Source organism: Chionomys nivalis, chromosome 15 (genome assembly GCF_950005125.1).
Source record: "Chionomys nivalis chromosome 15, mChiNiv1.1, whole genome shotgun sequence".
Taxonomy (NCBI): domain Eukaryota; kingdom Metazoa; phylum Chordata; class Mammalia; order Rodentia; family Cricetidae; genus Chionomys; species Chionomys nivalis.
This window is the reverse complement of record NC_080100.1, coordinates 48,604,924-48,630,809: the sequence shown is the minus strand read 5'-3', so window position 1 is coordinate 48,630,809 and position 25,886 is coordinate 48,604,924. Positions and strand designations below refer to the sequence as shown.

The 25,886-nt window shown below is 38.1% G+C and overlaps 1 protein-coding gene across 1 annotated transcript in view; it reads left to right on the top strand.

Moving 5' to 3' along the window:
- The window catches only part of Ankrd31 (ankyrin repeat domain 31), a 140,980-nt gene that overhangs the window by 30,118 nt on the left and 84,976 nt on the right, over nt 1-25,886 (top strand). Inside the window, exons 5-9 of the mRNA XM_057789871.1 lie at nt 4,031-4,041; nt 10,447-10,512; nt 17,635-17,678; nt 22,932-23,519; nt 25,180-25,454. Of these exons, the coding sequence (XP_057645854.1) occupies nt 4,031-4,041; nt 10,447-10,512; nt 17,635-17,678; nt 22,932-23,519; nt 25,180-25,454 (984 nt within the window). The remainder of the gene's footprint in view (nt 1-4,030; nt 4,042-10,446; nt 10,513-17,634; nt 17,679-22,931; nt 23,520-25,179; nt 25,455-25,886) is intronic.

Below are 25,886 nucleotides of genomic sequence, written 5' to 3'. Positions count from 1 at the left end.
TGAATGAGATCTGGCAGATGGATGTGTTCCACTTTACAGAATTTGGAAAATTAAAATTAAAATATGTACAACACACCATTGACACTTATTCAGGTTTTCAATGGGCAACTGCCTTGAACTCAGAAAAGGCTGATTTAGTAACCACACATTTATTAGAAGTTATGGCCATCATGGGTATACCTGCACAAATAAAGACAGATAATTGTCCAGCATATGTGTCTGTTAAGTCCATTTGAGTCATAACATCTGTTAGTTCCCTCATTTCTCTGTTAATTTTTTTGTCTGACATATGTCTAGTGGTGAGAATGGGGTGTGTGAGGTTTAATGTGTGATTTAAGCTTTAGTAGTGTTTCTTTTACATATGAGGGTGCCTTTGTATTTGGGGCATAAACATTCAGTATTAAGATTTCCTCTTGATGGATTTTTTTTCCTGTCACTAATATGAAATCTCCTTTGTTTCTTGTGATTGATTTTAGTTTGAAGTCTATTTTATTAAATATTAGGATAGCTATACCAGCTTGTTTCTTAAGTCCATTTGATTGGAAAAATTTTTCTCAACCCTTTACTCTGAGGCAATGTCTGTCTTTGAGGTTGAGAAATGTTTCTTATATGCAGCAGAAGGATAGATTCAGTTATCATATTCAATCTGTTATCCAATCTGTGTCTTTTCATGGGTGAATTGAGTCCATTTATATTAAGGGATATTAATGACCTGTTATTTTAGTTTTCATTGTTGATGTTATTATATGTACTTTTTCCTTTCTGTGGGATTTGCTGCTGTGAGATCATCTAGTGTCTGCAGTAGGAAGGCCGCTTATTGGTTCCGGCCACTTAGCCCTGAAATAATCTCATGGAAACTGTATTAATTAAATCACTACTTGGTCCATTAGCTCTAGCTTCATATTGAATAACTCCTACATCTTAATTTAACCCATCTCCATTAATCTGTGCATCACCACGAGATCGTGGCCTACCAGCAAAATTTCAATGTATCTGTCTCTGGTGGTGGCTCCATGGCTTCTCTCTGACTCTGCCTTCTCTCTCCCAGCATTCAGTTTAATTTTTTCTGCCTACCTAAATTCTGCCCTGCTTTAGGTCCAAAGCAGTTTCTTTATTCATTAATGGTAATCACAGCATACAGAGTAAAATCCCACATCAATTGTCTGTGTTTTGTGGATGTAGCTAACTTCCTTGGGTTGGAGTTTTCCTTCTAGTACTTTGTATAGGGCTGGGTTTTTGGCTAGGTATTGGTTAAATCTGTTTCTGTCATGGAATATCCTTTTTTTTTGTACATTTATGGTTATTGAAAGTTTTGTTGGGTATAGTAGTCTGGGCTGGCATCTGTGGTTACTTAATGTCTGCATAATGCTTGACCAAGACCTTCTGGCTTTTGTTGTTTCTTGAGAAGTCAGGTATGATTCTGTTAGGTCTGCTTTTATATCTTACTTAGCCTTTTTCCTTTGCAGCTCTCAATATCCCTTCTCTATTCTGTATATTTAGTGTTTTGATTATTATGTGGCAAGTGGACTTTTTTGGTGTCTGTTTGGTGTTTTGTAAGCTTTTTGTATCTTTATATCCATATCTTTCTTTAGGTTGGGAAAGTTTTCTTCTATGATTTTGTTAAATTATTTTCTGTGCTTTTGAGTTGGACTTCTCCTTCTATCATTATTAAGTTTGGTCTTTTCATGGTGTCCCATATTTCCTGGCTATTTTGTGTTAAGTTTTGTTAGATTTAATGTTTTCTTTCACTGATGAGTTTATTTCCTATATTGTATCATCAGTGCTTGAGATTATTTCTTCCATCTCTTGTATTGTCCTTTTTATGCTTGCGTCTGTGGTTCCTGATTGTTTTCTCATATTTTTCATTTCCATAATTCTCTTGGTTTGTGTTTTCTTTATTGTTTTTATTTTTGTTTTAAAGTCATGTATCATTTTTTTCATCTGTTTGATTGCTTTTTCTTGGTTTTCTTTTAGAGATTTGTTGATATCTTCCATTTTTTTGTTTGTCTTTTCCTCCATTTCTTTGAGGGAATTCTTCATTTCCTCTTTAAGGGCCTCAAACATTCTCCCAAAGTTATTTTTTAGGTCATTTTCTTCTGCTTTATCTATATTTGTGTGTTCAAGTCTTGCTGTTGTAGAGCCACTTGTTTTTGTTGATGACCTGTTGCTCTTTGTGGTTTTTAGTGTGTTCTCACCTTGTCTACCCATCTTTTTCTCTGATTGGTGTAGTTAGGGCTGTGTCTCTGGTGATCAGTCTTCCAGGTGCCAGTGGATCCAAAGCTCACATGGTTGCTCCTCATGGTGTAGTCAGGGCCATGTTTCCCGGAGGTTGCTCTGTGCTCCCAGGGGTAGCTCTGCATTCCTGGAGGTTGTTCGGGCCTGCTCCTATGGAGTTTGCTTGCTTGGGCCTGTTCTCTTGGAGGTTCTTGACTCACTCCTGGTCCCAAAGAGGTCTCTGGCTCAGGCCTGCTCCCTTGGAGGTCCATATACCCTTTCCCACAGAGATCTCTGTCTCAGGCCTGTTCCTTCAGAGGTTCCTGACTAGCACCCAGTCCTGCAAAGGTCTCTGGCTCAGACCTGGTCCCTTGACAGTTACTCTCTTTTTGTCTTGCAAACTCTTAAGAGACCATGTATGCCAGCCCAGACTACTATACCCAGCAAAACTTTAAATCACCATTGCTGGAGAAAAGAGAATATTTTATGACAAAGCCAAATTTAAATAATGTCTATCTATAAATCTAGCTCTACAGAAGGTACCAGAAGGAAAACTTCAACCCAAGGTAGTTAACTGTACCCATGAAAGCACAGGCAAATAATTACACATCAGCAAAACCTAAGAAATGGGGACACACACACCTTCTACCACCACCACCAACAACAATAAAAATAATAAAATAACAGGAATTAGCAATCATTGGTCATTAATGTCTCTTGATATCAGTGAACTCTGTTTGGCAGTAAAAACACACAAGCAATAGAATGGATGTCAGTGCAGGATTTATCCTTCTGCTGTATATAGAAACACATCTTAACATCAAAGATAGACATTACCTCAGAATAAAGCGTTGGAAAAAGGTTTTCCAAGAAAATAGACCTAAGAAGTAAGCTGGTGTAGCTATTCTAATCTCTAACAAAATGAATTTAAAACTGAAATTAAACAAAAGAGATGGAGAAGGACATTTCATTTTCATCAAAGGAAAAATCCACCAAGATGACATCTCATTTCTCAACATCTGTGCCTCAAATGCAAGGGCACCCACATTTGTAAAAGAAACATTACTAAAGCTTAAATTGCACATCAAACCTCCCCAACTCTCACCAGTGGATAGCTTATCCAGACAAAAACTAAACAGAGAAATAATGAACCACATGAATGTAATAGATATTTACAGAACTTTTACCCAGACACAAAAGAATATATCTTCTTCTCAGAACCTCACAATCATTCTCCAAAACTGACTGCATACCTGGGCACAAAGTAAGTTTCAACAGATACAAGAAATTTGAAATAACTCTATGTATTCTATCAGACCACCACAAATTAAAGCTGGTTCTCTGAAGGGGACTCCTGCACAGCGGGGGCTCCCTTCCTGACCCCAGATTAGGTACAAACCACACCCACACCTGTTTTTACAGGTATATCCTTTTTTTTTTTTATTCTTTTTTACTTAAAATTTCCAACTGCTCCCCGTTTCCCATTTCCCTCCCCCTCCTCCCACATATTGCCCCCTCCCCCCCGCTTCCCTCCCCCTATCCCCACTCCACTTCTCCTCCCCCTAGTCCACTCCCCCTCCCTCTCGATACTGAAGAGCAGTCCAAATTCCCTGCTCTACATGAAGACCAAGGTCCTCCCACTTCTATCTAGGTCCAGGAAGGTGAGCATCCAAACAGGCTACGCTCCCACAAAGCCAGGAACTTTCATCTGGCGATGGATCGAGAGAGAGACAGAGACCCAATTTGGATCAACCGTCTGAGCTCTTAAGGTCCAAATGAGGAGCAGAAGGAGGGAGAACATGAGCAAGGAAATCAGGACCACGAGGGGTGCACCCACCCACTGTGACAGTGGAACTGATCTATTGGGAGCTCTCCAAGGCCAGCTGGACTGGGACTGAATAAGCATGGGTTGAAACTGGACTCTCTGAACAAGGCGGACAGTGAAGGCTGATGAGAAGCCAAGGACAATGGCACTAGGTTTCGATCCTAATACATGAACTGGCTTCAAGTATATCCTTTTTTATTGGGGGGAGGTTTCTTTTTTTGGGACAGGATTTCTCTGTAGTTTTCGGGCCTGTCTTGGAACTAGGTCTTGTAGACCAGGCTGGCCTTGAACTCACAGAGATCCGTCTGCCTCTGCCTCCTGAGTTCTGGATTAAAGGTGTGCGCCACCACTGCCTGGCAAGATGTCCTTTATTAAGCAGGGAGAAAAAGTTTTCTGACTCAGGTAGAAAACCAGCAGCAAATGACCTTGCAGGTGTAATTCTAAGAGGAGAAGAAGGGGAGGTTGTGTTAGAATGGGGTAGGGTATGATGGTAAAGGAGATAGAGGACTAGGGAGAAAGGGACCCGGACACAGGAAGGAGGGAAGGGATATTTGTCCTGTATAGTGGTATTTTATTTATGTTTTAATAAATAAAGCTTGCCTGAAGATCAGAGGGTAAAATTAAGCCACTAGAGGTCAGGCAATGGTGCCATACACCTTTAATCCCAGGATTTGGGAGATAGAATCAGAGGGAACTCTGAGTTCAAAGGCATGCTGTGCTACACACGATCAGGCAGAAACAGATTCAGGTAGTGGTGCCTCATACCTTTAATTCCAATACTAGGAGTCACACACATTTAATCCCAGAACTAATGGGGATTATAAAATAGGAGGAGACAGAGGCTCAGGACTCAATCTGCCTGTGCCCAGCCTTGGTAGAGGTAAGACTTTCCTAGTGGCTTGACTGTTTTGCTTTCCTGATCTTCAGCTTGAACCCCAATATCTGTCTCTGGGTTTTTATAATTCGTGCTACAATCCTGAAGAAACAAATTGAAGAGATCTCATATTAGTAATTTAAGAGCACACCAGGAAGCTCTAGAACAAAAAGAAGCAAACACACCCAAGAAGATTAGATGGCAAGAAATAATTAAACTGAAGATTGAAATCAATAAAAATAGAAATAAAGAGAACAATACAAAGAATCGACAAAATAGAGTTGGTTCTTTATCAACAAGATACACAAACCCTTATCTAAACTAATTAAAAGACAGAAACAATATTCTAATTAACAAAGTAAGAAACAAAAAGGGGAATATAGTAACAGATACAGAGGAAAATCCAAGAATCATTAGGTCATAATTCAAAAACCTGTATTTCATAAAATTGGAAAATCTAAAAGAAATGGACAATTTTCTTGATAGATACCACTTATCAAAGTTAAATCAAGATCAGATAAACAACTTAAATAGACCTATAATCCCTAAGGAAACAGAAACAGTCATTAAAAGTCTCCCAACCAAAGAAAGGCCAGGGTCAGATGGTTTTAGTACAGAATTCTACCAGATTTTTAAAGGAGAGCTAATACCAATACTCTCAAATTATTATACAAAATAGAACCCAAAGGAATATTGCCAAATATATTTTATGAGGCCATAGTCACACTGATACCCAAACCACACAAAGCTTCAACAAAGAGAAATACAGACCAATTTCCCTCATGAACATTAATGCAAAAGTACCCAATAAAATACTTGCAAACTGAATCTAAGAATACATCAAAAATATCATCCATCATGATCAAGTAGGTTTTATTCCAGAGATGCAGGGATGGTTTGACATATGAAAATTGTGTCAATGTAATCTACCATATAAACAAATTGAAAGAAAAAAAACCCACATGATCATCTTTTTAGATGCTGAAAAAGCCTTTTACAAAATCCACCAACACCCCTTCATGATTAAAGTCTTGGAGAGATTAGGGATGCAAGGGTCATATCTAAACATAATAAAGACAAATTATAGAAAATTTGTATATGTAGCCAATATCAAATAAATGAAGAAAAACTCAAAGCAGTACCACTGAAATCAGGGACAAGACTGTACACTCTCTCCATACCTATTCAGTAAGTGCTTGAAGTTCTAGCTAGAGCAATACGACAACTAAAGGCGATCAAAGGGGATACAAATTGGAAAGAAAGAAGTCAAGTATTGCTATTTGCAGATGATATGATAGTACACATAAATGATCCCAAAAATTCCACCAGGAAATTTCAGCAGATAAACATCTTTAGCAAAGTGACTGGCTGCAAGATTAATTTTAAAAAATGAGTAGCCCTCTTATGTATAAATAATAAATGCTGAGAAAGAAGTCAGGGAAGCAACATACTTCACAATAGCCACAGATAATATAAAATAGTTTGTTGGTTAGTAACTCTAACCAAGCAAATGAAAGATCTGTGTGATTAAAAACTTAAAGTCTTTGAAGAAGGAAATCGGAGAAGATAACAGAAGATGGAAAGATCTCTCATGGTCATGGATCAGCAAGATTAATACTGTAAAAATGACCTTTCTACCAAAACAATCTACAGATTCAGATAAATCCCCATCAAAATTCCAACACAATTCTTTATAGACCTTCAAAGAACGAAACTTAATTTCATATGGAAAAGCAAAAAAACCAAGGTAGCTAAAACAATCTTACACAATAAAAGAACTTCCAGAGATATCACCATCCCTGATTTCAAGCGTTACTACAGAGCTGTAGTAATTAAAACTGCATGATATTGGCATAAAAATAGACACATTGGTCAATGGAATCAAATCAAAGACCCAGACATAAATCCAAACACCTGTGGACTCTTGATTCTTGATAAAGAAGTCAATAATATGCAATGGAAAAAAGAAAGCATCTTTAACAAATGGTGTTGGTCTATTTTGATGTCTGCATATTGAAGAATGCAAGTAGATCTATATCTGTTGCTATGCACAACCTTCAAGTGTATCAAAGATCTCAACATAAAACCAGATACACTGAACCTGATAGAAGAGAAAGTGGGAAATAGCCTTGAACCCATTGGCACAGAAGACAATTTCCTGAACAGAAACCAATAATGCAGTCCCTAAGATTACTAAATGGGACCTCATGAAACTGAAAAACTTCTGTAAGGCAAAGGACACTGTCAATAGGAAAAAAGGCAACTCACAGAATGGGAAAAGTTTTCACCAAGTATACAAATGACAGAGGGCTAATATCCAAAATATGAAGAACTCAAGAAACTGGACATCATCAAGCTAAATAATTCAATTAAAAATGGAATACCGATCTAAAGAGACTTCTCAACAGAGGACTCCCAAATGGCTGAGATATGCTTAAAGAAATTTTCAGTGTCCTTAGCAATCAAGATAATAAAAGTTAAATTGACTGAGATTTCATGTTATACCTGCCAGAATGACTAATATCAAAACACAAGTGACAGCTCATGCTGGGTAGGATGTTGAGTAAGGGGAACACTCTTCCATTGCTGGTGCGAGTGAAAATTTGTACAACTACTTTGGAAATCAATATGGCAGTTTCTCAGAAAATTGGGAATTAATCTACCTCAAGACCCAGCTATACCACTTCTGGACATATACCTAAAGTGTGCTTTACCACACCACATGGACACTGTGTTCATAGCAGCTTTACTCAAAATAGCCAGAAACTGGAGACAAGCCAGATATCCCTAATTTGAAGTATGGGTAAAGGAAATGGTATATTTACACAATGGAGTGTTATCTCTTAGCTGTAAAAACAATGATATCATGAAATTTGCAGACAAATGGATAGAACTAGAAAAACATCATCTGTAGTGAGGTAACCCAGACCCAGAAAGACAAACAATGGTGTGTACTCACTTATAAGTAGACAATGACTGTAAAGTAAAAGATAGTCATGCTGCAGTCCACAGATCCAGTGAGGCTAAATAACAAGGAGGGCTTAAGGGGTGATGTTAAGGATCTCCCTGAGAAGGGGAAATAGATTTTGTGGGTTGCCTGGGTATAGTTGTCATTGGGAAGAACAGGAATAAAATGGGTCTCTGTCTCTATCTCCATCCATTGCCAGATGAAGGTTCTATGGTGATATGCAAGATATTCATTAGAGTCCTCAGCTGCTCAAGGAACAAGCTGGGGACATCTCCTTGGACAGCTGGGAACCCCTCTGAGTCAAGTCTCTTGCCAACACTAAAATGGCTCCCTTAATTAAGATATATACTTCCCTGCTCCCATATCCACTTCTCCTTCATCCCAACCATCCCATTCCCCCAATATCTCCCCATCCTCCCCTTCTCACTTCTCTCTCCCCATCTCCCCTTACCGCCGTCCCACCCCCACTCCCAAGCTCTCAATTTTTGCCTGGAAATCTTGTCTACTTCCAGTATCCAAGAGGATAACTACATGTTTTTTTTTGGGGGGGGGCTCACCTTCCTATTTAGCTTTTCTAGGATCATGAATTATAGGCTCAATGTCCTTTATTTATGGCTAGAATCCACTAATGAGTGAGTACATACCATATTCATCTTTGTGGGTCTGGGTTACCTCACTCAGGATAGTGTTCTCTATTTCCATCAATCTGCATGCAAAATTCAATATGTCATTTTTTTTTTAACCGTTGAGTAGTACTCTAATATGTATATATTTCACACTTTCTTCATCCATTCTTCCATTGAGGGGCATCTAGGTTGTTTCCAGGTTCTGGCTATTACAAACAATGCTGCTCTGAACATAGTTGAGCATATACTTTTGTAGTATGATAGGGCATCTCTTGGGTATATTCCCAGGAGTGGTATTGCTGGGTCCTGGGGTAGGTTGATCCCGAATTTCCTGAGAAACCGCCACACTGATTTCCAAAGTGGTTGCACAAGTTTGCATTCCCACCAGCACTGGATGAGTGTTCCTCTTACTCCACATCCTCTCCAGCAAAGGCTATCATTGGTGTTTTTGATTTTAGCCATTCTGACAGGTGTAAGATAGTATCTCAAAGTTGTTTTGATTTGCATTTCCCTGATCGCTAAGGAGGTTGAGTGTCTTTTGGCCATTTGAACTTCTTCAGTTGAGAATTTTCTGTTCAGATCCGTACCCCATTTTTTTAATTGGGTTAATTAGCATTTTAAAGTCTAGTTTTTTGAGTTCTTTATATATTTTGGAGATCAGACCTTTGTCTATTGCGGGGTTGGTGAAGATCTTCTCCCAATCAGTAGGTTGCCTTTTTGTCTCAATGACAGTGTCCTTTGCTTTACAGAAGCTTCTCAGTTTCAGGAGGTCCCATTTATTTAATGTTGCCCTTATTGTCTGTGCTACAGGGGTTATACGTAGGAAGTTGTCTCTTGTGCCCATGTGTTGTAGACTATTTCCCACTTTCTCTTCTATGAGATTCAGTGTGTTTAGATTGATATTGAGATTTTTAATCCATTTGGACTTGAAGTTCTAGCAATAGCAATAAGACAACATCAGGAGATCAAGGGGATTCGAATCGGAAAGGAAGAAGTCAAACTTTCATTATTTGCAGATGATGTGATAGTGTATATTAGTGACCCCCAAACCTCTAACAAAGAACTCCTACAGCTGATAAATAACTTCAGTGAAGTGGCAGGCTACAAGATCAACTAAAAAAAAAAATCCTCCTATACACAAAGGACAGAGAAGCAGAGAGGGAATTCAGAGAAACTTCACCTTTTAAGATAGCCACAAATAGCATAAAGTATCTTAGGGTAACTCTAACCAAGGAAGTGAAAGATCTATTTGACAAGAACTTTAAGGCATTGAAGAAAGAAATTGAAGAAGACACCAGAAAATGGAAAGACCTCCCATGCTCTTGGATGGGTAGGATCAACATAGTAAAAATGGCAATTCTACCGAAGGCAATCTATAAATTCAACGCAATCCCCATTAAAATCCAACAAAATTCTTCACAGACCTTGAGAGAACAATAATCAACTTTATTTGTCAGTGAGTTTTTAATACCCAAAGTAGAGGATCAAAATTGCAGATTACACGTGACCTTTATTTTGTTTTAATCCTTTCTTTCAAGATTTTCTGTTCCCCACCTTTAAACTAACTGTGAAAAGTAAAAGCAAATACCTGAGAATTCTCTCTCGTGCCTCCCACATACGTCTCTTTAGTACAATACCAGACTGTCGGAGTGTTTGAAGGTAGCCAAGTCACATAATTTAGAACCATTTTCTTTGGCCTTGCCACCCTTATTTGGTAGTCAGTCACCTCTCAGGTCACTTTCAAACCTGAATGTAGTTAAGATTGTTTATGCCCCCGAATTTATCCATTAGCCTTTTTAACACACTCCTATTTTGGATTTACTTTAACAAATTGATAGTAATCGCAAAAAAATATATAATAGAATGGTATAACCAATTATTTTTCCATTTAAAAGTCTGTTTTTTATTAATTAGTTAATTTTTTTTATAACTAGAGAAGAATTTCCAGCATTCTCTCTGCCGTTTGCTCACCCTGAATTTTCATGGAGCCACCGAAAGACTGGAGGTATGCTTTCATGAGCATCGGTGCGTAAGAGCGTCTGTCTTTCCTCACCAGGAGAAGACCACCTGGATATGGATTTGTTTACAACTAGGCTTGTGTAGTATGCATTTCAAGTATGAAATTAAGTTGTTGCTGACCGTTGATGGTGATTAAACTTCCCATTGGAGAAACAGGGCAGTTGCAGCAGTATCTGTTATTACAAATGTCTACTTTTCACTTCTGATTTTGAGGATTCATAGTTGAGAAAAATAATCGCTTGTCTCCTCATGACCCTCTTAAAATGTATTTATGCCTCATGTAGACCCAGTTCACTATTTTTTTCCTTTTCAGTGTTGCGGTATTTTGTCTAGTGACTTCCTCAGAGTGAATATTTTGCCTACTGTTCCACAGTGGAGAAAACATGCATAGTGGTCAATGACACCTTGTGCTATAACAGATGTACACAAGCACAAGGGTATGATAAAAACTGCTAAAGTTTATAAACTTCTGTATTATATTACTATTTCTGCCATTACCTACCCATACATGTACTTCTAGTACATCTATTTAATCCATGTTATTTTTTATTTTTCTAATTAACATTTATTGAATGATGTGTGAATGTTACGGGTGTATGAATTCTAAATACAGGATTACTTATCTGTCTTGAAACATGAAGATAACAAGATATATCTGAAACATGCCATTGCTTAAAAGCAAGGACTTTTCAAAATCTCTGTGGACAATGCTGAGAGCCTAGTCTATCCTTGTTTCTTCTAGCCAAGCTGTCACTATTTAAATACAGGGGAGAAAACAGTGATTTTTGTTGGGAGCAGTGAGACCCCAGATCCTGAATTTCTTGTAATCCCCTGATCTGAGTGCCTACAGCTGCTCTGAGCACGAGACCTTCAGGAGTTCCTGATGGCTAATGGCAGGAGAGTGGTTTCTGGTGGGTTTGGCTGGGGCGTGGCTATCTCTATATAATCTGCCCCTGAACACAATAAAGGGGGCATTCTTGGGGAATTCAAGGATGACCCGTGTCGCTGTCTCTCTGTGTGTGTCTGTGTATTTTAACCTCCAGCCCCCTTGCCCGAAGCTCGCAAACTCGGTGCCAGCTCAAAGAGTGCAGACACGGGGGGAGGGGGGGGTGCGCGGCAGATTTTAGTGCATGGAAGTGTATTTTTTTAAAAAGTGCATAATAGCACTCAAAAATGTTAAATGTACAAATGTTTGTCTCAAGACAAAAGTGAGTATAATAAGACCCTTTAAGTTTTCCGTGACTTGAAAGTAGGGACCTGTTAATACATGTGTAGTTTTTCTTTTTCATGTTTTGCTTTTTTGCTTAGGTATTGAATCCAGAGCCTCATATATCCTAGCCAGGCATTGAACTATATTCCAACCCCTTTTGTTTCTTTATTGAATATATATATGCTCATAAATCATAATACATTTTTGGTTATCGCTATAAGTAGAAAAAGAAGAGACCTGAGCATGTCAGGAAGTCTTGAAGAAAGTATGAATTATACCCAGAAAGGGAAAGGCCACATAGATAGCACCAGTGTTGAAACACAAGATTATGTAAGCAGTAAAGCCTAGCCATGCCCCAAGGTAAGGAGACTTTGCCACAGTCTGCATCCTCTACTGATAGGAAGTAAAAGCTTTAAATGAGCCTGCTTTGTCATTATCAGATGCTGATAGAAAGTGTGAGTTTGCACTAATATTAGCAGGTCAGTACATAATAACAAGAGGCGCTTTTCTAACACTGACCAAGTAAAACTTCTAGATTCTGAGACAAAATGCTTATTTATAAAGAAAATCCTTGTGAAGTTCAAACTGTTATAAGTCAAGCTAGAAAATGGAATATTCAGGTTCAAATCCTCTTAAGAGTCCCATGCCCCAGCAAAAGAGTCGATAGTCAGGACCCCAGACTCTGAGGCACAGTTGTCAAAGACATTTGTTTTGTGTCTGATGTAGTTTCTATAAGCCTTGAAGTTATCAAAATAAGTATTTAATATTTATGGTGAGAAAACATAGAATTAGCTGGCTGGACTCAATGTAGAAGATCCTAAGTTTTTAGCAGTGTTCAAAGCATCATAATCCAGAGTTAAACATACTCTGTTTCCTGTATCAGACACAACCAGGGTATTGGCTTTGGCCTCATCAATGTTGTAGAGGAATGATTCTCATCCCAGGGATCAAATAACTCTTTCACAGATGTCATATATCAGATATCTGGCATTCAGATATTTATATTACAATTCATAACAGTTGCAAAATTACAGTTATAAAGCAGCAACAAAATTTTATGGTTGGGGGTTGTCACAACGTGAACCGTATTGAAGGGTCGCAGCATTAGTAAGATTGAGAACCACTGTTGTCGAGCTTCATAGCCTATTTGATCATGCACAGTAAACACAAGTGTGGTGTTTCTATCAGCATGGCAGAATCAGTGATCAGAAAAACTCGATAGCTTAATAATCAAGCTTATTTTCTTTAGGGTGGCTGTTCTGAGGAAGTTCAGAGTTCCTCTCTTATACACCCTTTGAGGTACACGTGGTTAGGTCCCACCCCCTGACTACTCCAAGGACTCTAAGGGCCATTTCCAGTGCCTAAGATGCAGGTGGCCAAGTTCCACCCTGCAGGGAAAAAAACCAGGGTCAGGCTACAGAATCCCACCAATTCCAGGCCTCTCTGGAAATCATAAAGGTTTCTGCCTATGCTGCCCCCATGAAGCCCTCCACCTGTGTTGACCACAAGAAATCCTGTATAAAGCCTGCCTCCTCAGTTCTTTGCTGTTTCTCTCTGAGCAGAGGCAGTTGCCCTCCTGGTCTTTCCTAATAAATCTCTTGTGTGAGGTTTGTTGTGTGGTGTGATTTTGTTGTATTTCTTGGCTCCTAACTTGCAGGATACCAGGATAACACTAACTCTCTAGCTATAGTATCTCATGTCACTAGAAGGTGGCTGAATGAGTGATGAGTGGACTTTGGTGGGGGGATGGTAGTTGTGTATGCCTTTCAGTGCTACCTTCTTGACCTTCAAAGTCTTGGCTTTGGTACTGGGAGAAACAGGACCACCTTCTTCTTCTTCTTCTTCTTCTTCTTCTTCTTCTTCTTCTTCTTCTTCTTCTTCTTCTTCTTCTTCTTCTTCTTCCTCTTCCTCTTCCTCTTCCTCTTCCTCTTCCTCTTCCTCCTCTTCCCTCTTCCTCCTCCTCCTCCCCACTCCTTTTTTGTGTCCTCTTGGTAAAAGAGTTCAAAATAAATATTACTTTAATATTAACAAATTCCAGCAACATAAATAAATAAGAGCGAATCATACTAACGTTGTTGCATCAGAATTTGTTGGAGATAATTGATGTTTTGAAACCATTGTATAAGATGTTTGCTGTTGGGCTCAGTGGGCAAAGTGCTTGTTTAAGTATGGGAACCTGAGTTTGATCCCCAGAAGTCCAGTAAAAAAGCTATATTTGGAAGTGGAGAGTTTGGTAGTGGTAAACAGCACTTGATGCTCTTCCATAGTACCTAGGTTTAATTCCCAGCACCCACATAGTGACTCATAACCATCTGTAACTCTTGTTACAGGGAGATCTGACACTTCTTCTGGCCTCGGCATGCTCCAGGCGTGTACATGGTATAAAGACATTCATGAAGAATATCCATACTCATGGAAAACAAACAAAGCTGGATTTGGCACATGCTTTAATTCCAGTGTTGAGGAAGTGTTTATAGTGAATCTTTGGGGCTCACTGGCTGTTCGACCCAGCCTACTTTATTAGCTCCTGGTCTCAAAAAAAACAGGTAGATGACTTCTAAGGATTGAGGGGCTCACTGACCATCCAGTCTAGTCTACTTTATGAGCTCCTGGTCGCAAAAACAAGGTATTTAACTCCTAAGAATTGACATTCTGGGTCAACTCTAGTTCTCAAAGGCATGTGCACTCACATGCAACCCTATGAACATGCATGCCCTCTAACAAGTTTAAAAGTTCAGTGTTGTAAAATATTTAATTCTATTAAATTTGTAGTTTTCATTTTCCAAAGAAATCTCAGTTTGTAATCAACGTTTAAATGATGAAGAGGCAATAATTTTCAGGTTTTCATGCATGAGATACATGTGTGTGTATGTATGTACATGTGTGTTTGCACATGCATGTTGAGGTTAGAGGTTGCTAGCAGGTGTCTTATCAGTAACTGTTTGCCTTATTTTGGAGACTGGGCCAATCACAGAATGTAGGAACTTGCAGGTTTGGCTAGATTGTCTGCAACCAGCTTTTATGTAGATGCCAGGGATCAAATTTAGGCCCTCATGTTTCTGTAACAAGTACTTCACTGACTGAGATATAGTCCCAGCCCCTCAAACCATATTATTTCCTTAAAATACCTGTTTTTCAATAAGATAATAAAATTACTATATGATAATTAGTTTCTCAAGCTTATGAAATTATCATAAAATAATAATCTTCATGATGAGACTGTTAGACAATATGAAGAAATATGTCTTTTTATTTTTTCTCTATTATTTTTGTTGAGTTACCTTCATTATTATTATTCAAAGGAATTATACACGATTTTTCAGTATTTTCCTAATTCTAACTCCCAAGGATCTGAACATTTAAACAGACAAAAGAAAAATGCACCCTCCCTTTAAAGATAATTAAATCTATGTTTCATTCATTAGAATTGACATTTAAATTTTTATGGGTACAGATGTTTTGCCTGCATGTTTGTGCCACATACATGCAGTACCTGCAGACGCCAGGAGAGGGCGTCAGATGCCTGGCTACTGGAGTTACAGATGGTTGTGAACCACCATGCAGGAGCTGCCTTGGGTTCTCTTAAAGAGCCGTCAGTGCTCTTAATCACTGAGTTGTCTCTCCAGCCCCAGTGTTGATCATTTTAATGACTTAAGACCCTTATCGTTGCTGCTTGAAAGGACAGGTTCTAAAAGAACAATAAAATTAAATAGGTTTGTTTTTTTTTTTCTGATACTCCTGTGAAGGAGTTGAATATCATGATTTTGACCTCCTTTTAAAGCTTTTATTTGTTTTTGTTTTTATGTGTATGGGTATTTTGCCTGCATGTATGTCTGTACCACTTGTGTGTCTGGTGGCCATGGAGGCTGGAAGAGGGTGTCAGATACACTAGGACTGTAGTTACAGATAGATGTGAGTTGCCATGTCAGTGCTAGAAATTGAACTTACATCCTCTAGAATTTTTACCTCCTTGATTTTTGTACTTTCATTATCAAATGTCGAGGTGAAATGACAAACTGAAGACTAAAACAACTGAAACAACCACCTCCCGCATTATCTGCACACACACTACCCCCAAAACTTAAGATTTTTGAATGGTGTAATGTTCAGCAGGTATGTTTATGTTTAGTTTCTTTTCTGTAAACCTGTGTTGCCTGCAAGGATGCATGCTAAGATTGAGCAGATAATGACTTCCTGTTTTTTGTTAGCTGTTAGCTGTGGAGATTTATTTATTATCAAAGGAGACCAAGAGAAAAACTCAATACTATTAGAAGCATCAGTAAGCTGTAAATTCTATATCAGATTGCCACACACCGCACCCCCGTGTCTGTGCTCTGTGCGCTAGAACCCAGTTCGCGAGCTTCAGGCAAGAGGCTGGAGGTTGAGAATACAGACGCAGAGACAGACCGACACGCAGACCTTCTTACACTGATACCAAAGCCCCAAGAATGTCCCCTTTATTGTGTTCAGGGGCAGATTATATAGAGATAGCCACGCCCAAGCCAAACCCACCAGAAACCACTCTCCTGCCATCAGGAACTCCTGAAGGTCTCGTGCTCAGAGCAGCTGTAGGCACTCAGATCAGGGGAAAACAAGTTGCTTACAAGAAATTCGGGATCTGGGGTCTCACTGCTCCCAACTATTAGAAGCATCAGTAAGTTGTAAATTCTATATCAGATTACTTGTGTCTGGATGATAAGATAAAGGTTGAAGACAGAAGGGATGTGGAGTAGGAGATTCATCCTTTTCTTGGTCTTTCCTCAACCTAACTGTGTGAATAGCTTTGATCCGGCTCCTCTTAGAGGAAGTAGGCTGAGAACAGATCATAGAGTTGAACTCAGAGGCTAGATGAGCTCCCTGATTCCTCTCAGCCCTACATGAGGTGTTCACATCCAACTCCAGATGGCTTATTCATTTCAGCTCTATCCGGAGGAGACGGTGTAGTTATAAATTCTTTGTGTGTAATTATAAGAACTTAGACTAATGCAACAGAAATAGGTTTGTTTCTAGCTAAATTAATTTCAAGTAGTTGCAATTCTGTTTGGATTGTCATTGTTTACCGCTCTAGTTGGTGGTTAAGCTGAGAGAATGGAGTCTAAAAGTGGGGTGGACTGAGGTCTCATGTAATAGCCAACTTTATTCACAACACCAGCAATTTGTATCTGAGCAGTAAGAAAGGTCACAGGAGTAAAGTTCTCATGAGTTCAAGCTGTGCACACAAGGACAAGCCACACGTGGAAAACCATATTTTTCCAAAGAGGCATATAAACAAACAATGGCCAGTTGTAATGAATAATCTGAAGTAAGCTCACTGTTATCTGCTACATCTTGGAGGGGCACGAAAGCATATTTGAAGAATAATTCTGTGTTTTTGAAGAAACAGAGGTCACAAACTGTTGTCTTGTTTTCTCTCATGCACTCATAATTCTTCTCAAACTAATGCGTTCTTGGACTGTGTTCTGATACCACATAATTTTTTTTTCTCACTTTAGAATTTTATTTTACTTTAGAAATGAAAACCAAAAGTGTCTGATGTAACCCTGGTTAGTCTGAACTCACTGAGTAGCCTGGGATGACTTTGAACTTTTGACCCCTCTCCTGAATACTGGAATATGAGCTGGCACTGCCATTCCCATTTAAGGGGTAATAGGGCTAGAACCAGGAGACAGTCTGCCAGCTAAGCTACAACCCCAGCCCAAGAAATGAAGAATTTTATTATTTTCTAAATAATAATAAGTTTATAGCAATAGATGGATATATTTATAAAATCTCTGCTGTGTCTGTTGAATCATTTAAGAAAGCTCAACTTTTGTTATTATAAAATGCTGATTGAGAAGGATATACTTAGTGGTTTAATAAAGCTATAATAAATATATATATATGTATATATTGTTCTAGGTCCTGAAGTTGAAAATGGTGAAAATTTACTACATCCAGGAAAGGTTGGTTTATATAGCCAAGATTGACTGTGTAGATTGTGTATTTAGATTTTTAAAAATCACATTGATTAATGTTTCATACTCATTTAGACTGCATGCTAGGCAGTAATCTGACTAAATCACATCATTAACTAGAAACCTATTTATTTCATATTTTTTGAAATTATAATATAAGTACATTATTTCTCCTTCATTTTCTTCCCTTTAACCTCCCCCATGCACTCCACTTACTTTCTTTCAAATTCATGGCATCTTCGTTAAAAAAATTATTTTACATTATATGTGCAGGTCTGTAGTCCCAACACTCCAAAGTTCAAAGTCATATTTGTATATTCCTATGTATATATTCCTAAATGTATAAATATAGCTTGCTCAGTTCTTATAATGTTTCCTATAGGCATATGACCTCAGAGATAACTACCCTGGGGAAGGCCATTTCTTCCACGGTCAGCTTTCCCCAGTTGTCTGTAGTGCCTTGTTTAGGGTTGAGACCCCACAAACTGCCCCCTTCCATGTTAACATATTCAGTGATGTCATCATTGTTCAGATCTTCTTGATAAGAATTCATGGGTGTGAGCCGGGCAGTGGTGGCGCAAGCCTTTAATCCCAGCACTTGGGAGGCAGAGGCAGGCGGATCTCTGTGAGTTCGAGACCAACCTGGTCTACAAGAGCTAGTTCCAGGACAGGCTCCAAAGCTACAGAGAAACCCTGTCTCGAAAAACCAAAAAAAAAAAAAAAAAAAAAAAAAAAAAGAATTCATGGGTGTGGACTCTGACATTTCTAGGAGACACAGTCTCACAGAAAACTTCTGTTGCTCTGGCTTTTATAATCTTTCTGTCCCCTCTTCTGCAGTGATCCCTGAGCCTTAAGTGCAAAAGTTGTCTTGTAGACCTATTGGTTGGAGCTGGGTACACACGATCTCTTATTGACTGCTATTTGATTAATTTTGTTTTTCGTTAACTTTTTCCTCTGTTGCAAAACAAATTTCTTTGATGAGGGGTGAGAATTACATGTATAAATTAAATATTTAGAATATAGTTAGGAATTATTCTTTTTTAGTGAAGTGGAAGTTGTAGGTTCTCATATAAGATCCTCAGTAGCTATAGGTAGTTGGCTAGGTTTCCGGTACCAGGTTTGGCATGGTTTCCCTCTTGTTCAATGGGTCTTATGTCTAACCAGAGAACTGTTGGTTACTACCAAGGTGTGGATGCCACTACTGCACCCTTAGGATTATTGTGCCATACTGGTCATTGTTATGGTTCATAGGTGTCATAGCTGGGCAGGACTTCTAGTTCCTTCCATGCTTTGTAATTTTACATGATGCCATCTAGTACCATGAAAGATAGTCCCCAGGGAAGAAAAATATTGTCTAAAAGTCAATTCATATATTTATTCTTCCTTGTCTTTAATAATTTTGTAATTTTCTGATCTGTGTTTCTTACCCACTACGACAAGTCTCTTATTCTTTTTGTGTAGAAGTGTACATATGCCCATGATGGGACATTGTTGTTTTTAATGTCAACCTCATTACTTTAATATTTCAAGCTTGCTTTCTCACTGTCCTGTTGCTAATGTTTACCAAGGTATAACATGAGGGCCTGCTTGTTGGGATTTTTGTCTTGCTAGTTCCCACAACTGTTTAGCCCCAAAGAATCACGCAGAAGTCTACATTAGATATAAACTGATTGGCCCATTAGCTCAGGACTCTTATTAGCTCTTATCACTTACATTAACCCATTATTCTTGTCTATGTTAGCCACAGGGCTCAGTACCTTTTTCAGCGGGGCAGGTCACATCCTGCTTCTTTGGTGGTCTGGGCAGGACTGGGGAGGAATGGGCTTCCTCCTTCCCAGCATTCTCCTGTTCTCATTTCCCCGCCTCTACTTCCTGTCTGGTTGTCCTGCCTATACTTCCTGCCTGGCCAATCAGCATTTATTTAAAACATGATAGACAGAATACAGACAATTCTCCCACACCACCAAGGGCCCTGCTTTGTCTTTGTTTTCCATCTGGTGCTGTAAACTGGCTCTGCCCACAGTGGACTCATACTCTCCTTCAGGATATCAAGTAGTAACAGACCTTCCCAGGCCCACCCTATCTTACCTGACCATATCATTTCAGCTGTATCTTCTATATATGCAGTTACCAAGTTTTTCTGCTGAACTTAGGAGCCAGAAGGCAGGGAAGTTGACATAAAATTTAGATTGTATATGACTTCAAGGGTAACTCTTGTTTACATCTGTAGTGTACGGAGAGATGGATGTTGCAAAGAGTTGCTGTGAGGACAAGAGCAGCGATGACTTCTGGCCTGGCACCTAGTCATGTTGGAATAAATAACTTGTCCTTTCCCTACTTCACAAATCATTCACTTATGTCTCACCTCCTTCCTTGTCTTTGGGTCTGTGTCTGGTGGCTGGTAATAGTGGCCAAATTGCTTCTTCTCTGATACTTATTTTTCCCTGGATATGTCAATATTTCCTGATAGAGCATCTGAAAAATATTTAATGAAACGGTTGGAGAGCATTGTGTCAGATATTTATATATTTAAAAAATTTGTAGGAAAGTAACTTGTTTAATTTTGTCTCACCAAATAATTTCAACAAAGTCAGGAAGCTCTCTATTCTCTTCTTCCTTGAGGGTTAGTGACTCTTGCATATGAGGTTCTATGGGACTGTTGCTAGGTACACTTTCATATCTTGAATTTTATAAACATAAAAGGATTTTTTAATAGCAGGGAACCCTTTAGATGTGACTCAATGAGTAAGATACAGATCTTAGATTTCTTCTAATTTATCTTAGAAGAAAATTATAGTTAGTATTACAGATAAATAAAGGCATTTTCTTAGGCTCTATATGCTAGGGGATAAATGGTGGCAGATAGAATATGTTAATTTTTTTACTTCTTTTATTCAATTTAGAACAAATTATTAGCAGGCTTAGGAGACGATAATCCATCCTTCCAGAGAGGTAGTGGAGTTGTGGGGAACAGTCAAAATGATAGAAAACTATAAATTTCAATACCTGTAATGTATGTTGTTTTTCTAAGTGGCACAGCAGTTGATCTGGATAGCAACTTTGAGAGGGATTCTAATATTTTGGCACTGAAAATGAGCACTGTTAGGTTACTACCTTTGAAAATAACGTACTGGGAAAGTGGTGGTTTGTATTTTTCTGTTTAACAAAAATCCAGAGTCGGGACTCATAAAATTTCATAGAATTGTTCCTTTATTTGTTGGCAGAGACCACTAGTTCGTTCCCAGCTTCCCAAATACAAAATAATCACACAGAAACTATAATATTTGAAATACTGTTTGGCCAGTAGCTTAAGCATATTTTTAGCTAAAACTAATCCATCTCCATTAATCTGTGCATCACCATGAGGTTGTGGCCTATTGGCTTCTCCTTGACTCTGCCTACTCTCTTTATATATATTTCTTCCAGCCTGGTTATATTCTGTTAAGCCATTGGCTGAAAGCAGCTTCTTTATTAGCCAATGGCAATAAAATATATTCACAACATACATCACCTCCCCTTTTCTGTCTTAATAAAAAGGAAGGTTTTAACTTTAACACAGCAAGATTACATATAACAAAACAGATATCAAGCAAGAATTATAGGTACAATATTTATATCTACTTTATCTTTTATCATAACTAAGGAAAACTATAACTGTTCTACTCCATCAAAGACTCTAGAAGTATATAATATTAACTAAGTAAACAGGAAGTGCATTGTAAACAACTTTCAAAACTCTAGAATTGACAGAGACATCTAGCTTCCTGGACAGTCACCCAAAGTTCTTCTGTAACATTGGGGCACCCATCTTCAGCCTACAGGCCCATAGCGCCCAGCAGACTATTCCATGAAGCAAGAAATTTCAAAGACATCTCCACCTATATTGTCAGTTTGTCAGTCACATTTTTTTGTGTCCTGCAGCATGTCTGGCATACTCTTTCATGAAGCAGGAACCCTGAAGGACATCTCACCTTTAGGCAAGTCCATCAGTTATTTCTCTGTGGGTCCTGCATGTCCAGTTCATACAGCATAACATCAAGCAGTCCAGGCAAGAGTAATTTCTTGCCCAAATGGCTAGCAAACTCGATAAGGAGACTCTTTAATGCCCATCATCCTCTTGAAGTAGATTGTTGCTTCCAGAAGCAGATGTGTCTTACTGTCATGAAAAGGCTTAAAACATTTTAAATGCCATACTCTGTAGTCTTTGAAAGATCTGAAGAATACCCATCCATCTGAAATACATCTCTATGCATCTAGAAAACCTAACTAAGATGACTACAAGCTTGACTATTATAGATGACTCTCTATTAACCTATATTTCTTAATTATACATTACAGTTTAAAATGAGCTGCACAAACTCAATACCTTAATCAAGAGCAAAAATATACATATAATAAAATTGGTATCCATAGACCAAGATCCATACCAATGCAAAGTATCCATCTCTATAGCATATCAACCTTTAAATATAAACAAACAATTTAAATTGTCATTTAGGGAATTTGGGTGTCGTTCTCTTCATACTGCTTCCTGCTTTTTGTTAGTTGAAGTAAATTTTGGGGGTGTTCACAATGACCTTTCAGGGGGTCGTGGTCCATCAAACCACATTAGTCTGGAACAAATCCATAGGTTCTCATCTTTTTTTTTTTTTTCCGAGACAGGGTTTCTCTGTAGCTTTGGTGCCTGTCCCGGAACTAGCTCTTGTAGACCAGGCTGGCCTCGAACTCCCAGAGATCCACCTGCCTCTGCCTCCTGAGTGCTGGGATTAAAGGTGTGCGCCACCACCGCCTGGCTCATCTTTTGTGGAAACAAAAGAAGAACCTCTTTTCCAAAGAAACAAATCCTTATACTCAAATTTTGAAGTTGAGATATCTTTAAAATATGTATATTGATTTAGTTTAGCAACCCATACAATGAAATGTCTCTCTGTACTTAGCTCATTCACAATCAATAAATTTAAAGAAAACACAATAATATACACAATCCAGACTCTCTGTGTATATTCTGTCTTTACGTGGCTTATTTTTCTTTATTGTTCTACAAGTTTACTCTGTCTCTTTAAAGACTTTGTTTTATTTTTTAAAACAATTTACTTCTTTTTATAACTTTCATTTATAGTGAGAAGTTTTCTTTTTATTTATGGATGAAGTAGACAGTTGCTAAAAATAAATTACTGACAAAATGAGTTATAAAACTAATTTTTAATTTTAAATGTTGCTTGTGTTTTCTGTAATACACAGGAACTAAGTGAAAACACAGATTCCCCTGAAATTAGTCTTCTCTCTGGTACTTCACTTATGGCATCTGATTTGGTTACAGCAAAAGAGAAATCATTTGCAAAGCCAGTGAAGACCTTAGCTGTACCAAATACATTTTTTGAGCCTGAACAGGAAGTAACACTGACCATGACATCTAAAGAAACCAAAGATGAAGAAAGCTCTCTTGAAACATTTGTGTCTGCTTTAGAAAGATTACTAGAATCACCAGAAGGCACCCAAGAAGAAACACTGCTTGAAATAGCAAATGATTTCAATCCTCAAGAATTGAAGAACCCACTGAGCAACTCCTTGAGTTCTGTGTCAGTCCCTTTGAATGCCTTGTCAGCATGTTGTAGAGATGTACTAGAAAACACGAAGAATGATGATGCATTGCCTGCTGAATTGCTGGCAACCATCAACATACTACCAGGTGACAATGTAGAACCTGGACCTTTAGGACCCATCTGTCAAGGACAAGAGAAAAGCAGCAGTGTTAGTGGTGGAAACGGATGTTTAGAAGTGCAACCTACCATGTCTCAGATAGATGAAGACTGCACACAAATAGTACAGGTGAATTAAGTCTCTTTTCTACCCTACCATATAAACAGTTCAGATTATCCTAGTTGTGGAACAACATCTATTAGTAGGACAAGTGGATGTGCACAGTATAAGTATATAGGTATAATTTTTGTAGTGATTGGTAACAATCGTCATTGTATTAAGTTTAAATCATCTCACCAAATACCAACATCTGGAAGATACTGTGTAACTTACACACATAGATTGCTTCTTTTAGAAGTGCTGGGTAGAGTTTACAAGGGATTAAGTTAAAATTGTTTCTTCCCCAACATACATAAAAAGGCATATTGTTAGTTTTTTATTATATAGGAAAGTATTTATTACCAGAAATTTCTCTGTTGTTTAGAATACTCTGTTAACTGAATTCATAGTAGATACAGAACACTGTAGTTGGACAGAGTAATTTGGGCTTCTAATGTGGGATGGAGGAAGAATTAAGCCTTTGCTAAGCCCTGTTTGCCTTTAGTATCTGAGTGGAATGCCAGACATAACTTGTAGCTTTAGAATTCCTACACATTATAAGATTATATAACAGTATGATAACAAAGTTCCCCCAACATATACTCTCTAAACATTGTTAACAGTTTGGTGTAACTTTAATTACTTCTAGTCCATGTAAATTTATTTTATTCAAATGAGACTGTGTAATACAGGATGCTTTTCAACTTATTTTTTTAAATCTAATGCATGTTGCTTTTTTTTTTAGTGTCAGGAAATGTAGCACTTTTCAATCTTTTAGGTTACTAAATGACATAAATGCATTATAAAAATATGTTATAGTTTAATCAATTCACAATAATGGAAACTTTGATACCCTTTTTATTTAATCTTGACAATTAACAAAATATTCCATATATATCCCCAGGAAGATTTAGAGAAAACTTGAATGTATGTTGCAGCATACAAACCTAGAGTAATACTGATGTAATCCTGCTTGCAAATTTCAGATAGACATTATAGGTTTACGAAAACAAAAAACAGGCCAGATACCTTTAATCCCAGAACTCTGGAGGCAGTGGCAGGTAGATCTCTGTGAGTTCAGCCTGGTCTATAGAGTAAGTTCCAGAACAACCAAGGTTACACAGGGAGACCCTGTCTCAAAAAACTGACCCCCCCACCAAAAAGAGAAAAACTCAGAAAAAGACACATTAATCATGGAGTGTTAAAGGTGATTAAACATTTGCATGTTCTAGGATAAAGAGAAGGACTATGAGTAAATGTAGAATGTTCTTATGTGGGTGTCTTATTCCAAGCAACTTACTTCCTGCCAAATTAATGCACCAAAAGTGATCTTATATTTTCCTGTGAATTTTAAAGTTAAATATTGATGAAAATAATTTTAAAGTCTTTCCACTACTTCCTCTCCCCCAGGTCTCTCTATGAAGTCCAGGCTGGTCTCAAACTCAGTTCTCCTGCCTTAGTTTTCCAAGTAGTGGGATTATAGACATGAATTACCAAGACTAGCTGCTTATGTTTTTTCATAAGCTTAAAATCTACATTGTTCTTTCAAAATACAATTGTAGCATTATATTCATATATGCTTATGAGAATTGGCACACTTTAATCTCAAAGACAATTTTATCAGAGAAGATAAATTTAATTTTTTGGTTTAATGTTATAATTATTTATGGATATGTGTATATCTTTATAGACTATAGAAGACCCAAAACCATTTAAATTGCAAACAAGGACTCATGAAAATACGTCTTATGAGCAACTAAATGATAAGGGAAATTCAGGTACCGTGAAAAATACCTCTGTCCAGGAAACACCCCATGTACTCAGAAGATCATCTAGACTGGAAAAACTGAAAGCAAGCAGAGATGTGGCACATACAGATGTGTTGAAAATGCCAGAAAGTATTTCATCAAAATCACCTAGTTGTGAGGATCAAATACATAACATATTTGCAACTGAGAATTTCAGGTGTGTTGTTAAATTGTATCTTGCTCACCAGATATTCTACAAATCTAATCGACAATTGGGTGCTGGAGGATGTTAGAGCCAGTGTCAATTTACCCCTAAGTAAAAAGCATTTTTCTATTGCTGTTTTTAATTTTGCAATTTTTGATCAGTCCCCTGCTACATAGCAGGTTCCTTCACCCCTCACACTCCTGCAGAGAGCCTCCCTCCTTCCCATATGCAGTGAATAAAGTGGATAGTGACATGTCAGCTTGGGAGTGGAGGGCAGGAGCCTGAGAATCCTCACATTTGTAGGGAACTACACTGAAAGTAACTAAAAGACTGGCATGGGCTTGGCTCTCACGGGGGTATCTATAACTCACTTAAGGCCCCATCCCATGTGTAAGTTGCTTTGTCAGTTGAGAATAATTCAGTAACTATCTTTGGTTTTCAATA